This window comes from Cupressus sempervirens, chromosome 10, assembly GCF_028749045.1.
Source record: "Cupressus sempervirens isolate cs-2001-9-10 chromosome 10, ASM2874904v1, whole genome shotgun sequence".
Taxonomy (NCBI): domain Eukaryota; kingdom Viridiplantae; phylum Streptophyta; class Pinopsida; order Cupressales; family Cupressaceae; genus Cupressus; species Cupressus sempervirens.
This window is the reverse complement of record NC_143127.1, coordinates 782,837,270-782,853,887: the sequence shown is the minus strand read 5'-3', so window position 1 is coordinate 782,853,887 and position 16,618 is coordinate 782,837,270. Positions and strand designations below refer to the sequence as shown.

The following is a 16,618-nucleotide window of genomic DNA, read 5'->3' as shown; positions in this document are numbered from 1 at the left end:
CATCCTTGTATATTTTTTCAAGTGTGTGATCATGGCTATCTTGACATTTTGTGTCTCTATGTGAGCATAATATGGCTACATTAAACCTAGAGAATCTAACTATAATGCCATATTTGCATTTATGCCTTTGATGCATAGGTTGGATTCCCCCACTCCTAGCTAATATAGATACTATTCATATCCTTGTAGTTATACTAATGATGATTGTATGATCTTATGATGTCCCTAATAAGGCTCAATGATAAAAAATGGGAGCTACTAATATAACCCTTTAAATTGAACCTTGCATACTAGTTTTCATTTTAAGGCCATTTTAGCTTAGGTTTGTATTTGGATATTGAGAGAGTCTTCTTTATCTTCCATGGATATGTTAGTTAACCATGTTCATCTTCTCATGATTCTTCATGATCATACATTGTCATATCCTCTTCTCTTTTTCTCGCCTCTTTTCTATCTTGTCATTGCAAGGGGTTAATCTTATGATGACATCTATCTACCCTTTTGGGCTCCTTGTATTATCTTTTGACTTATTTTGAACTAAATTTTGAACTCCTCATATTTGTGCCAAAATTGAATCCATACCTTATTTTGACATGCAAGATCTATTATCGAGAACAAAATCTAAATCTAGGTTCCTCTTGATGGTAAAAATTGCATTTTAAAATTCTTTTCTTCTTTTGCATAGTTGGTTGACTTCTTAAGCCATAATTATTGAATATTGCTAGGACACTCATCATTTCTTTATCTCCTCTTCATTTCTATTGTCTTCCGCTCTTCTCATTCACTTCATTCTTTTGCTGATATAATTTTCCTACAATGGGCAATATCTTCATTGCTTGGTAGTCACTCTTTGATCTTAATCTCTTATCTTTCATTATGAAAATTTTCTAATCTTGATTTGATCTAAATCCACCTCACTTTTGCATCTCCTCAATCTTATTTCAATTTCAATCTAGAGGTTGTAGGAATATTGTATCATTGCTACAAATTTACATTTATACTATGGATATCTATTTCTTAGGATCATATCCTTGACCTTTTTATTTTCTCTTGATCTATTTAATTGCTTTGGCTACATGGCTTGATATATTAGTTGTTGTCACAAGTGTTGATATTATTTATTTTTCTTTCCTAGTTCTCAGTTTTTGCTGGTAGCTGGCTCTACATTTAGAATCTTCTATCTCTCTGCACTTTATTCTTTAGAGTCATATTTTTCTCATCTCTCTGTCAAAGAGGGAAAAATTTAATCATCCAAAAATGGTCATCTAGACAACGAACCCCCTTCCTAGAATTTTTTCTTAATGTATCCATCATTTATTCTTGATCAAATCATTAGAAATCTATTTAATTGATTATAACTAGTGGTTTGACCACTATAATTTCCAAATTAATTAAAAGAACTCACTCCCTTTTAGTCAGATAAAGTCTCCAAAAACCCACTTATCCTAAGTGTGCACATGAAAAGCATTATTTCTATTTAAAAAATAAATAAATAATGTTTTTTGTCTCACAGTAAAGTTTTTTGTCTCATAGGAGGAGCAAACTCTTCTATGTGAGAGGTATTTTTATTCTTTTCCATGCATATTTTTCTTCTTTAAATTTAACCGTCAATCTTGATTAGGTAAGATTCATGTGCACATGGATCACTCAAGATGCATTCTACACCCTTGATTAGACCACCCTTTTCTTTTAGTCTCAATCATCTTTTTATCTTTAAAAGGTAAGTCTCTCCCCTTATCCTCTAACCTCATGCTTTTTGTTAATCTTATGCTCCATGATTTCTAGGTACTTTTAGAGCTTTAGAGAACTTAGAGAATTTGTCCTCTCTTGTATTTTAGCTTAGGTCTCTTTCTACTTGCATTATGGTATTCTTGGCTCAGTTTTCCTTAAGCTCTAGAGTAGCTAACATAACTTAAGTAGGAAGCCTTGTAACTCTTCATATTTTGATTAACTTATCTTCATCTTTCATTTCATGTTAGTATAGCTTGCATTGCATTGCACTTGCATTGTGATTCTTGGATGCTACCACTCTTTCTCCCATATTTGAATATTGTATTCTATGGTGCACCTTGCAAGGGTTTGAAAAGCTAGGTTCATTTGAGAGAAACCATAATTTTTTTTGCACCTTTTCATGTTATAGATAGAGAGCTATAATATGCCTCTTGAGATGCTCTCTTTCAAGGGTATTATTTAGAATAAGGGTTTATAGAAGTGTGCCTCATTTGTGGTGTACACTAAGAAACTTATTTTTTATGAAATTAATTAAAACATATTATCTCTATTGTACAATAATTCATTTTATGCTTCTAAACTCATTTCTCTCAACAATGGGTTTAAACTAATTTACTTAAGTATTATTTAATTTCTCACAGTCTATATTACTTAACTATTATTTAATTGAAATAAACTCTATTTCATTTATTTATACTTTAAAATAAAATTTCTATACAATATCTCCATATTTGTGACTTCTACAAAATCTATAGGGTTTGGGGAGGCTATGAGTTGATTATTTGAAGCTTAATCTATAAGCTCACTACTTAATTTGTTGAAACTTAGCTCAAAGTAGGATATGTAATGTCTTAGAGTTATGGATAAAATTTTGAAGCTACAAAGCTATTTTTCTCCATGACCATGCTAGGTGATTTTTTATTTAGTGAATAGCTAAAATATTATAATGTCATGTAGAAGATTTAACATCCTTTTTTTCCAAGACAGACATCATTAATTTTCCTACATGGTCTTTTCCATTTCAAACCTCATCTTATTGATTTTGAAAAGGATGTTATCTATATGATTCATCATTTTTTTTCCCTCAAACAACTAATGCAATATTTTATGCTTATATCCCTCTTTGTAATGAGTACATATATCTTCATAACTTGTAATTGAATGATGAAGTGCCATTCCATTTCTACTGCACTCTTGTAGAATATCACACTATTTGTTTTGCATTTTCCTTTTCTATCTTCTACATATACATATGATGATGTAATCTTGTCCTCAATTTTATATCTAGCAATCTCAATTTTTCTTCTTGCATAGAACCTCCTTGACAATCATTTTAGGCCAACAATGATTATTAATATTTACAACAATTTTAAAATATCGTACCAACCATGTTACTAATAATGCTTCAAATGAAAATGTTCAAGCTTTAGCTAAAATAAGTACATTTTAATTATTATTGTTTATCATTGCTTTTGATTATATGAATCTAGATTTTATCTAGTTTTAAATTGGGAAAATCGGGTTCTGAAGGGATGTGAAACCCTTTACAACATGATTACATTGGATATATAAATGGTACTCAACTCTGGTCATATAAAAAAATCTCAAATGTTGTCAATAGAATGAAAAACACATACAACATGACAAACTGAAATAAAAAATGAGAAAGCCATGAAAAAAAATAAAATAAGTACATAGGACCACAATAGACACTAATTTAAAACCTTAAGAAACTCAACAACTTCAAGCTAGAATTGCTCCATATTCTCAACAACCCTCTTCATGTCCATAATCTATAGTATATCTAGATATTTAATTGATAAAATTTTACAATGAAGCAACATGCCTTTGTAAAACTCACACATCCATACTTAAATCAAATTTTTGACCCTTTCCTCCCACTTCTATTCACAAACAAATTTTGTCGTGTTTGAGCAACAGTGATACAATTCCCTCCTATTTTGAGGTGCTATGTTTCATTTTCACCCATCAATTCAAGATGGAAAGGATAATTTGTACACCATCACATCTCCTCTATACAAACTTACCCATCTTGATATTGGCAAAGCATACAAGTTCTCATTCCTATCTCTAAGCAATCTTTTAGAACAAAAGACATGTTTAAAAAATTAGAACAGGCCAATTCAACTAGCATAGGTACTTATAGTTTATTCAACACAAAAAAAATAGTAGAAATATTAATCTTTTAAGGTATTTTTCCAAAAAATCTGATTTATAACCTAGTCTACACAACAACTTGAATTATCTTTATGTGTCTCTTTATATATATTCAAATAATGCATTTCCTTTACTTATTTCTTTAAATATTTTTAAATATTCTCAAATTATGTATTCCTTCTTTTCTTCTTTAAAATATTTTCAAGTAATATGGGAAACTGTTAAATATTTTTTCATATTGTCAAATATTATTAAAATAATAATAATGGAATTAACTAGATATTAAATTAACTTAGTCTACAAGTACCTTCTAAGATTTGAATCTTGGTAAATATCTTTTAATATTTCATATTGTCATTTTTACCAATAGTAAGTAATAGATTGAGCTACAACCCTTTGATAATATAATTTTCTATTTATGTAATTATTAAAAATAAATAAATTAGAAGTTATTTTTTACTCAAACTTTCTAAATATACAATTGAATTTCTCGAAAAAAAAAAGAAGGTAATGTTGATCTAATTAGAGTTAAAATAAATGATGTAATGAAACGACATACTACCATCCCCATTATTCAACTAAGCCAACTAAATTACAACCATTCAATGTTGTTCATAAAGTGTCACATCTTGAAAAAATGTCGAAGAGATGATTGACCAACTCTTACCTACTAACTACAGTAGCAATAACTTCATCTCCAATCAAGAGAAAACCAATGGTAATTGTATTTGGAAGTTTCAACTAGATTAAAATATTTCTATGCCAAAAAATGTAGTTACACATTAACTAGTTAAGTTCCTCCATAATTGTATGTTAGGTTTGACTGGATAAATTACACGTGCTACCTACATAGTAGATTATTAGATTATATAGAAACTTCTTAAGGTCTCTAAAGAAAGGGATCAACCAATGACAGTAGGAAAAATATTGATGACTAATGTCGTTTGAGAGAACTTATAGCTACTGCCCAAAACATATTGGAAATAGACAAAGCAAATATCTATCGACACACAAAAAATAAAAATTAGGAAAATACATGGCTCACCAAATAATGGTTTGCTCCGGAGAAAAGCAGGGTATGTATAGACTCGATTGTAGATACATGAAGTCTTTGTAAGCCTTACAGATGAAACATTTCCCAAAATATGTGGACAAAACCTACAAAGCAAGCGAACAAATAAAACAATAGGAAAACGAAAAGTTTTTGTCTATTGTGATGGTTGTGCCGACAGTCTTGATGTTGATCTGATTTAATATAACCTGAGTTCGATGTTAGCTGTCAGTGCTATGATGCAATAGTTTCTCTCCAAGTGTTTCATCACTATACTATGATTGTGTTTCATCAATTTACTATGATTGTACGGATCTGAGTGTTAATCACATTGTCGACCCAACAACAGTGGTGATGTTTACCATTTTCCTCATTCCCAAGTTTGATCAAGGAAATTGTTCTCGTATAAATCCTTGTCATATAGTAGCACCATTATCAATATACAATATTGGTTTGGGTTGTACATTTTTAGTTAATTGTTTGAGAAATTCCCTCATGGTGGGGATAACTTTTTTAATTATTGTTCTTTGAAAGCTCATTTCTAGATATCAATATATTTTCTCACTTTTTGGTTGGAATTGTTTTTAGCACAATATTAACGAGCCTCGTGTTTGAGATATTCAATGGCAAGCAGCTCCTTTTTTGGTCAGTGGTCTGAGATCATTGCAAAACAGCGCATAAAATTATATCATATATTGCAAAAATGTTTGCCCTATTCAATTGTGTGCATTCACAAAACTTAGCTTAGCAAGGAAGCTGGGTCAAAGTTAGTGCAAATAATTTATTGGGAAACTCAGCTCTGGTTTAGTAAGAAGTTGTGCTAGCTGATTCGTTCCTCTTATTAGTGATGGGAAATGAAGGCAGAACTTCAGATAGGAGGGGAACAAAACATCCAATCTATATAGGTGTTAGAAAGAGGAAGTGGGGACAGTGGGTGTCTGAAATAAGAGAGCCAATGAAGAAAAAGAGGATATGGTTGGGCTCATTTCCCACACCAGAGATGGCAGCCATTGCACGTGATGCAGCTGCATTTGCCTTAAGAGGAGAGTCTGCCACTTTCAATTTTCCTGAATCGGTTTACTCTCTTCCTCACGCTGCAACTTCTTCTGCAAAAGACATTCAGGCTGCTGCCTTCAAAGCTGCATATTCATGTTCACAACCACCACAAGAAGAACAACTGCCCCATCCGTGCTCCGCCAACAACATTGATGATGATAACAACGATTTCCTAGACTCAGATCTTGCACTAAAAAATTCCACTAATGAAGCTGAATCCAGTGATCTTGCAGGGATTGATGATAAAATGGAGGCGGTGGATTCATGGCTGGATTGGCCAACCTTGCTAATGAACATTGCAGATGGAGTGCCGATTGGATCTTCTCTCCTTTCTAACAACCAAATCTCCGGAGAAGAGGAACAAGATGATCAGTTTACATCTCTTTGGGATTTCACATAAAAGATTTGTTAGAAATTTGTTCAGCATTTTCTTTGGAATTCAGGTTGAGTGGTTGTATCAGGCATTGATAGATCGGCCTTTCGTTGTGATGGCAAATCCATTCTAAAAAGTGGTATCAGTGCTTGGTTATAGGTTGTGTCTTCAGACCATCTGATAACAATAGATCAGTGTTCTGAACAAGGACAACCCCACTCTAACAAGACTGTTAGAGATTATGCATCACTATTTAAAAGGTTAGTATATATGCAGACTCTGTCTAATAGACAATTGAAGAAAATAACCTAGGTTTAACTTTGATAGCCAATAGTACAAATGCATTCCTCAGATCAGTTTTAGTGCTGAAATTAGAACCATTCTGCTATTATTATTCCTGTAGTACCATCATTATTTTGCAGAGACATACATCTATGGTTTCAGATTATTTTTGGTTTGCGTCAGTGTGAATCCATTTACTATATCAGCATGACATCAAAAAGGTGCACAGGAAAAGTTCCACACGTTTTTTTGGGTAGGACGCTATCTACAGTAAGGAAAAATATTTTACAGGCTGGAATTCATTCAGCCCGTATCGTAAGTAACATTCTTGTCGCTGTAGTTTATTGACCTCGGGATGACTACAAACACCCTTCTTGGAACATAGAATTTGTATGACTCCGGTAGATTAGAATTCTGTCCTGCAGTTTTCCCATGTTTGTCCGCAGAATATTGACAACTGTCAATGAAATAAACCGCATAGATCTGGATGCTTACCACGCTCTAAAATGTTGGTGCAGAGAATATGGATTAATAATCAGAAATTCAAATTTACAGAAATCGAAAAGATGGAAGTGAGAAATTTGATTAAAGTTGATATTATTTATATAATTTTGAAGATAAATTATTTTTTTATAATTAAATGTGGTAAACTATTTGGTAAACTAATTGACAAGAAGCTAAAGGGGAAGGACAGCTTCCAGATTTTCAGATCTCGGTAACTATTAGACACCAATGAAAAGGTGTGACTCATAACCCCAATGGGGTATAGTTTCTCCAATCAGAAGCATTGGATTTTTCAAAAAAGACAAATCTTTTGTCTTCAATTAAATCATTGATTGACATCCTCTTAACTCTGATATCAAATTAGAAATTCAAATAAACAGAAATGAAGAAGATGGAAGAAAAAAATCAGATATTCATTTTATTGATCAAATGGTACCACATTTATACAATTTTGAAGGAAAAATGCTTTCCTATAAATTTGGTAAACTAAAGGAATGACATCTACCTAAGAGATGGAGGACAGATCCTGTAATAAGAAATGGTATTTGATGGTGCCAGGTTTTTCATAATTTTTAATATTTGTTTACTTCAAATTAAGAGAAATTAAGAGTTTAATCTACTAATCTGGAGCTTAGTTTCTTATAGGAAAATTAGTCAAATTTCTCACATGATCTGTAACATTTTCTCATCAATATTGCAAGCCAATCAAAAGTTGAACTCATAATTTCCAATCAAGATGAAGTGAGTTAAACTTTGTGATCTTTATGATATCTGTTTTAAAAGTTAAACTTACAGTTTGTGCCACTCAAAAAACAATCAAGATCGAATGAGTTAAACTTTGAGATTTCTATTACATAAGATGTTGTTTATATTATATAAATTTGTGTTAACTTTTCTTTGAGCATCTATATTTGAAATCACACTTTAAGATCAATCATTATTATTAAAAAGAGAATTAAAAAAAAAGTATTATCTAATACCTTGATAAGAAAAATTTAGCACCGTCTGATTACAAGATGATGTGAATCATTAACACACTTTGAACCTTAACAATGAAGTCTCGTAGATCTTCTATATAGGACTGCAGAATGTATACTCAAGGCTGACCAGATATACATAACTCTACTCTATTGTTATTGTATGGAAAGTATAAGCTCGTTCTGAAAATTTTGCATTTTTCTCTGTAAGTTTGTGAGGTGTTGTGATGTCTTGATAAGGCTGACCAGATATACATAACTCTACTCTATTGTCATTTGTCAATTTATGAAATTTAAAATTTTTTATTTTAATATATTTTTTAATCTATTGTAATGCTCAAAACAAACATAATTTTTCACCAAATATAATTAGTTTGATTAGTTTGTTTTCAATACAAGCATGATTCTCGATCATTTTTATTTGAATATAAGCAAAATACAAAATAATTTAAAAAAAATTTTTATTAATGAAATCAAATATTTAATAAGAACTTCTATAAATTTTAGTCATTTAAAATTTCATAAATGAATTAATATTGCTATCTTGGAAAATAAGAAAATTTTGCTAACACGATCATTGTTTTTAAACTAACTATTAATAAATTATCAAGAATCCATATCTCTTTCAAGGTTGGCTTATAAGGCATTATCTAGTCTATATCACTATTTCTTACTTTTAATAATGAAAAAAAAAAATGTAAGTAATATTAGTAAATGCCATGTATTTTAACCCCTTCATGTTACACCATCTTACTTAGAAGTGATGAACATTAAATTATAGCACTTATATTACTCTATTTACTACCCAAAATAACTTTTATCCTTGCACCTATAAGCTAACTAAAACTACAAACCATATTTTCCATTTCCAATTCTAAATTTTTGTACTTTTTTCATCAATATACTCTTACTATTAGTTTCAATTATTCACAATAAGATGACTAATAGTTATACATTATTTGTATTAAAAGTTCTTATATTCTTTGCATTTTTAAGAATTCAACGTGACTTCTAAGAAACTTATTTTTTTATGAAATTAATTAAAGCATATTCTCTCTATCCTAAAATATTTCTTAGTATGCTTCTAAACTTATTTTTTGCAACAATGGGTTTAAAATACTTTACTTAAGTATTATTTAATTCCTCATGGTTTATATTAATTAAATATTATTTAATTAAAATAAATTGTATTTCATTTATTTATACTTTAAATAAAATTTATATATAGTATCTCCATATTTGTGACTTCTACAAAAACTATAGGGTTTGGTGAGGCTATGGGTTGATTATTTGAAGCTTAATCTATAAGCTCACTACTTGATTTGTTGAAACTTAACTCAAAGTAGGTTATGGATAAATTTTGAAGCTAGAAAACTATTTTTCTCCATGACCATACTATGTGATTTTTTATTTACTGAATAAATAAAATATTATAATGTCATCCACAAGTTTTAACATCCCATGTTTCCAAGTTAAAGATTGTTAATTTATCTACATGCTCTTTTCTATGTTAGAGCTCCTCATATTGATTTCAAAAAGGATGTTATCTATATGATTCATATTTTCTTTCTCATAAAACCAATACACAATTTTGTACTTATAGTTGTCTTTGCAATGAGTACATGTATCCTCATAAAGTTATAATTCTATGATGAAATGTCAATCCATTTCTACAGCTCCCTTGTAGAATATGCACACTATTTCTTCACATTTTCCTTTTCCATCTTGTACCTAAAAGTATCATACCTATGATGATGTAATCTTGTCCTTATTTGTATTGCTAGCAATCTCAAATATTCTTCATCCATGTTTTCTATTTGGAGGACCCTCCTTAACCAGTATGAGAGGGTTTCAAGAGGATGCATTAAATATTAAAAAAAAAACAAAGTATATTTCTTTAACATGGACAATGACCTGAGAAAGAAAGTTATCAGAATAGTGGAGTGCCATGATGTGTGCTTACTGGATACCTATATTGGCCTTCCTCTAACAATAAATGATGTTACCTTTCAATATTGGAATGGGTTGGTGGAATGATGATAGAGGAAGCTTGTAGTTTGGAAAGGAAAAATTTTGAGTAATGCAAGAAAACTTCAACTTCTCTTAGCCTCTTTATAGGGTCTCCCTATGTACTTCCTTTTGCTCTTTAAAATCCTAGGAAGATATAAAGAGATTATTGAAAAAATTCAATGAATTTTCCTATGGTTTGGAATGAAGGACAAGAACATAATAAGTTTAGTAAGCTAGGAGAAAGTTTTCAAACATAAGTCAATGGGGCGACTAAAGACTAGAAGAACAAGGCATTTGAATAAGGCACTCTTGGATAAGGTTTGTTGAAAATTTATGTGCTTTCGGAGCATTTGGTGTAGAATTATCAAGGCTAAGTATCTCAGGGGTGAAGTGTTATACTAATGTCTATGGACTGTGATACTCCCCTAGGGCTCAAAAATTTGGAATAACATTGTGAAAAAACACAAAATGTTGAAGAACGGTGTTCATTCGGTGGTTGGGAAAGGGAAAAAAGTTGACTTCTTGGAATATTACTAGCTACATGATGGCTCACTCACAATTACAAAGTGCCAACCTCTAAGGGATTCTTATGCTAGAATCCTATTTGTATGAGGGGAGACTTTTCTAGGGAGGACCTACACAAACCATGGGAGATTGTGTGCTATGCTATTATTCACTACATAACCCTCAAAGATTGACATCAAGTGTTGTATTATTACCATTTTCCTATTCTAAAGCATTTTAGGAACTAGGACCTAATATCTTTCCCATGCCTTATTTTGTATTTGATGGAGGATAGTGTGTTTAAAGTTACGAGAAAGAGGGAGGAAGGGAAATTCTTTTGTATTCTTCCATAAGTCTTCATGTTAAAACATTACATATTCCAACTTGTCCTTAACCTACCTCTTTTGCTAATCCTCTCACCATCGTTACTCCCAAAGTCTCCACGAACCCTAGTCCTAGTTTGGCCTCGAAGAAGGTGAACAATAAGCCCCTAATTAATATAAAATAACATGATCATTATTGACTATGATACTAATACTAGGTAGAGTAATAAAACTACAAGGAGGTCTAGTAAAAGGCTTAAAATGGAAAAATTAAAGACACCCCCAAGTAGAAGGTGATTTCTGACTCCACAAAAAGTGAAAGGAGGTCCACCAAAAGGAAGAGGAAGGTCATGCACCCTAGTCTAAGGGGTAAGGAGGTTCCAAGCCTATCTCACATTTTGGATACCCTGGAAGCTAACCTATCCGTGGATAAAAGTTTAGGGGAAGATATCACATCCCCAAGAAAGGATGCTACTAAGAGTGGAGGGAAGAAGGGATGACATAGCCATGGGAAGGATTAGAGTAAAACCTAGTTTTTTAGATAAGAGAATTTGATGCCTGATCTTTTTGATAATTAGGAAGCCTTGTGCTGAAAGGTTAACACCTTAGTGGAATTCTCTACTAAAGTCATCCACCAAGTGGCCATAAATCTTTATTTTCTATAGGTGCAAAAGGATGAGAAGGATGAGGCAAAAGAGGGTGAGATCACTTGCTCCCTCTATAACTTCCTAGAGGACGATTGGATCAAGACTCATCGAGAAAAATCCTATTAAGGAGGAGGCTGAGAAACTGGCCATGGAGGATCCTAGTGAAAATAAGGAGGAGGACCTAGAGGACAAGGAGGGGAGCTAGCCCTAGTTCTTTTTATTACTTTAATTTTTTTAATGTTATTTTTAACTATGAACTTTGTGTCCTTGGTGGCAATTTTAGTTACTGTGGATATTAATTGTGTTATAAGTACCATTTATAATATCAGTAGTAAAGTGGATACTAGTGTTTTGAATTTTAATACTAGGGATTTAAACTTTAAGATTTTTTTGATGTTTTATTTGTCTAGAAAAGTGATTGGTTAGATAGTAGGGGTGTAACTTCCATTGGTCTCGAGCCCTCTATACCACAAGGTCAAGCCCCCTCTTTTAGGAACTTTATACATACATAAAAAATAATGCCTCAAATGAAAATGTTCTAGCTTTAGCTAAAATTAGTACATTTGAAATACTAACATTTATTTTACCATTTCTTGCGATTATATGAATTTAGATTTTATCTAGTTTTAGATTAGAAAATTTAGGTTTTGAAGGGATGTGAAACCCTTTACAACATGATTACATTAGATATATAAATGAAACAACTTTCTAGAAAGATAACAAAATATAAAATGTTGATAATAGAACAAACAAAAGCATACAACATGAAAAACTCAAATTGAAAAGGAGAAAGCTAGGAAATTAAATAAAAAGTACACAGGCCCACAATAGACACTAATTTAAAATATCAAGATTTTCAACAACTTCTAGCTAGAATCGCTCCATATTCTCAAAAACCCTCTTGATGTCCATAATCTCTAGTATATCTACATAATTAGTCAATAGGATTTTACATTGGGGCAACATGCCTCCATAAAAGTCTCACACAGACGAAGTGAAAATAATTTCTTGACTGTTTCCTCCTAGTTTCGGCCACAAACACATTGCATTATGTTTGTTATTTTCTTACCCTTGCCTCCTCCTTTTGGCTGCAAAAGTGATGCTATGTTTCATTTTGAATCATCAATTCCATATGGTAAGGATAATTTGTAAGCCATTGTGTCTCTTTAATCCAAACCTATCCATCCTGATATTGTGTGTATCATATGAGTTATCATTCCTAGCTCTATGCAATCTTTATGAACAAAAAGCATGTTTAAAAAAAATAAAAAAGCAATTCAAGCTACATAGGTACTTATTGTATTCAACACAAAAGAATAGCATAACTATTATTCTTTTAAGGTATTTTTAAAGAAAATATATGATTTAAAGTAAGAGCCAATTGAATTATCTTTGTGTATCTCTTTATATATTTTCACATCATGCATTTCCTTTATTTATCTCTTTAAATATTCTCAAATTATGTATTCCTTCTTTTCTTCTTTTAAATAATTTCAAATAATATGGGAAACTATTAAATATATTTTAATATTATAAAATATTTTTAAAATAAAAGTAATGGAATTATTTAGATATTAAATTAACTTAGTCTACAAGTACTATCTAAGATTTGAATCTTGGTAAATATCTTTTAATATTTCATATTGTACCAATAGTAAGTAATTGATTGAGGTACAACCCTTTGATAATATAATTTTCTATTTATGTAATTATTAAAAAAACTAAATTATAAGCTATTTTTTACTCAAAGTTTCTAAATATACAATTGAGTTTCTCAAAATCATAAAGGTAATGTTGAACTAATTAAAATAAAAATAAATGATGCAAATACTATCGTCCTCATGATTCAACTAAAATAACTAAATTACAACCATTCATTGTTGTTCATAAAATATCACATGTTCAAAAAATGCATCCAAGAGATGATTGACCTTCTCCTACCTACTAACTACTATAGCAAGGACTTCATGTCCAATGAAGAGATAACCAATGAAAATTGTATTTGGAAGTTGCAACTACAATAAAATATTTGTATGCTTAAAAATGTAGTTACATATTAACTAGTTGCTAAGTTCCTCCAAAATTGTATGTTAGGTTCAACTGGATAAATTCTACTTACTACCTACATAGTAGATTGTTAGATTACATAGAGTACTCTTAAGGCATCTTTAAAGAAAGGGATCAACCAACGACAGTAGGAAAAGTATTGATGACTAATGTCATTTGGGAGAAAAGACTCTTTGAAGGAACATTACGCTAAAAAATTGGTCAAAATTGTATTAAATTGTACTTTAATTCAATAGAAATGTCTTATAATGTAAATGTAAAAGCTTATAAAACATTTATTTTCTATGAGTAGGCACCCAAAAAATCCCTTACTAGAAGAACTTGTAGCTACTGCCTAAAATTTAATGTAAGGTGTTTTCAAACTATGAAGTGTGCACAATTTCAATTTTTTAGAGAGACATGTCATAAGAAAAGAAAACGCTTAGCCTTTCTAGTGAACACCTCAATAGGAATAGTACACGAAAAAAAGTGAAAAAAATTGGTATAACACATGTAAATGTTGTGAAAAGTCCGACACTACAAGTGTTCCTAAATTTGATATTTTAATTTTAGTATGGAATCATTTGCTCGAAAAATATTCTCTATAGTTCCACAGTGTCAAGCCTATATTTGAAAAGATATCTTCGAGTTCCAACTCAGAATTAAAGTTGATATGCTTTGACGAGCTCTCCAAAAATACAATACAATGGGCTATACCATTGCACCTTATCCAGTGCAAGCGCTGGTATGGAAAGTGGACGAGGCGAATATATATGTAGAAAGTAGACAAAGCAAATATCTATCGACACAGAGAAATAAAAAATTTAAAAATACATGGCTCACCAAATAATGGTTTGATTCGGAGAAAAGCAGGGTATGTATAGACTCGATTGTAGATACATGAAGTCTTTGTAAACCTTACAGATGAAACTTTTCCCAAATTATGTAGACAAAACCTACAAAGCAAGCGAACAAATAAAACAATAGGAAAACGAAAAGTTATTGTCTACTGTGGTGGTTGGACTTCACAAACTTGGCCGGCAGTCTTGAACCTTGGTCTAATTTAATATAGCCTGAGTTCGATTTTAGCTGTCAGTATTATGATGCAATAGTTTCTCTCAAGTATTTCACCGCTATACTATGATAGTACGGACTTGAGTGCTAATCACATTGTCCACCCAAGAACAGTGGTGGTGATTACCATTTCCCTCATTCCCAAGTTTCATGAACGAAATAATATGCTTGTGAAATTGTTCTTGTATAAATCTTTACATCATATAGAATCACCTTTATCAACATTTAATATTGGTTTGAGTTGTACTTTTTTAGTTACTTGTTTGAGAAATTCGCTCACGTTGGGGATATGGTTTTTAATTATTGTTCTTTGAAAGCTCATTTCTAAATATCAATATATTTTCACACTCTTTAGTAGGAATTTTTTTAGCACAATATTAACGAGCCTTGTGTTTGAGATATTCATTGGTAAGCCGCATCTGTTTAGATCAGTGGTTTGAGATTATTGCAAAATAGCCCATAAAATTATATCATGTATAGAAAAAATGTTTGCCCTATTCAATTGTGTGCATTCATAAAACTTAGCTTAACAAGGAAGCTGGGTCAAAGTTACTGCAAATTATTTATTGGGAAACTCAGCTCTGGTTTAGTAAGAACTTGTGCTAGCTGATTCGTTCCCCTTATTAGTGATGGGAAATGAAGGTAGAACTTCAGATAGGAGGGGAACAAAACATCCAATCTATATAGGTGTTAGAAAGAGGAAGTGGGCACAGTGGGTGTCTGAAATAAGAGAGTCAATGAAGAAGAGGAGGATATGGTTGGGCTCATTTCCCACACCAGAGATGGCTGCCACTGCACGTGATGCAGCTGCATTTGCCTTAAGAGGAGAGTCTGCCACTTTCAATTTTCCTGAATCGGTTCAATCTCTTCCTCACCCCGCAACTTCCTCAGCGAAAGACATTCAGGTTGCCGCCTTCCAAGCTGCATATTCCTGTTCTCAACAACCACAAGAAGAACAACTGCTTCATCTGTGCTCCACGAACAACATTAATGATGATAACAATGATTTCCTAGACTCAGATCTTCCACTACAAAACTCCTCTAATAAAGCTGAATCCAGTGATTTTGTAAGGATTGATGATAAAAAGGAGGCGGTGTATTCATGGCTGGACTGGCCAACCTTGCTAATGAACATGGCAGATGAAGTGCCAATTGGATCTTCTCTTCTCTTTCACAACCACATCTCTGGAGAAGAGGAGCAAGATGATCAGTTTACATCTCTTTGGGATTTTACATAAAAGACTTGTTGGAAATTTGTATCAGGCATTGATAAATCAGTCTTTTGGTGCAACGACAACCTCATTCTAAAATGTGGTATCAGTGCTTGTTCATAGTTTTGAATCCTCAGACACACTGGTAATGCTGAGGGAGAGATTGTTGGAAATAAGTTGAATGATTTTATATTGCACATTGATAGATTGGTCTTTTGGTATAACTGCAACCCCACTCTAACAAGACTGTTACTAATTATGCATCATTTTATAAAAGTTGGTATATATGCAGACTCTGTCTAATAGACTATTGAAGAAAATAACCTAGGTTTTATCTTGGATAGTCAATGCTGCAAATGAATTCGTAAGATCTCGTTTACTGCTGAAATTAAAGCCATTCTGCTATTATTATTCCTGTAGTACCATCATGATTTAGCCGAGTCATGCATGTACCATCATGATTTTTGCTTTGCGTTAGTGTGAATCCGATTACTATTTTGGCATGACATCAAAAAGGTGCACAGGAAATGTTCCACACGATTTTGGGTAGGACGTTATCTACAGTAAAGAAAAATATTGTACAAACAATGTTGATAATGGTAAAACGGCTGGAATTCATTCTGCCATATAACCATCTCGCGTATTTCGAGT

General features: G+C 31.8%; 2 protein-coding genes across 2 annotated transcripts; both read left to right on the top strand.

Moving 5' to 3' along the window:
• The first annotated feature begins 5,807 nt into the window (after positions 1 to 5,807).
• Positions 5,808 to 6,416, top strand: LOC149536224 (dehydration-responsive element-binding protein 1B-like). Its single transcript, XM_089806253.1, has one exon. It carries the CDS (start codon positions 5,808 to 5,810, stop codon positions 6,414 to 6,416), a length of 609 nt encoding a protein of 202 aa, XP_089662379.1.
• An 8,969-nt stretch (positions 6,417 to 15,385) lies between these two features.
• LOC149536223 (dehydration-responsive element-binding protein 1A-like) lies at positions 15,386 to 15,994 on the top strand. The gene has a single exon (XM_089806252.1). It carries the CDS (start codon positions 15,386 to 15,388, stop codon positions 15,992 to 15,994), a length of 609 nt encoding a protein of 202 aa, XP_089662378.1.
• The last annotated feature ends 624 nt before the right edge of the window (positions 15,995 to 16,618 follow it).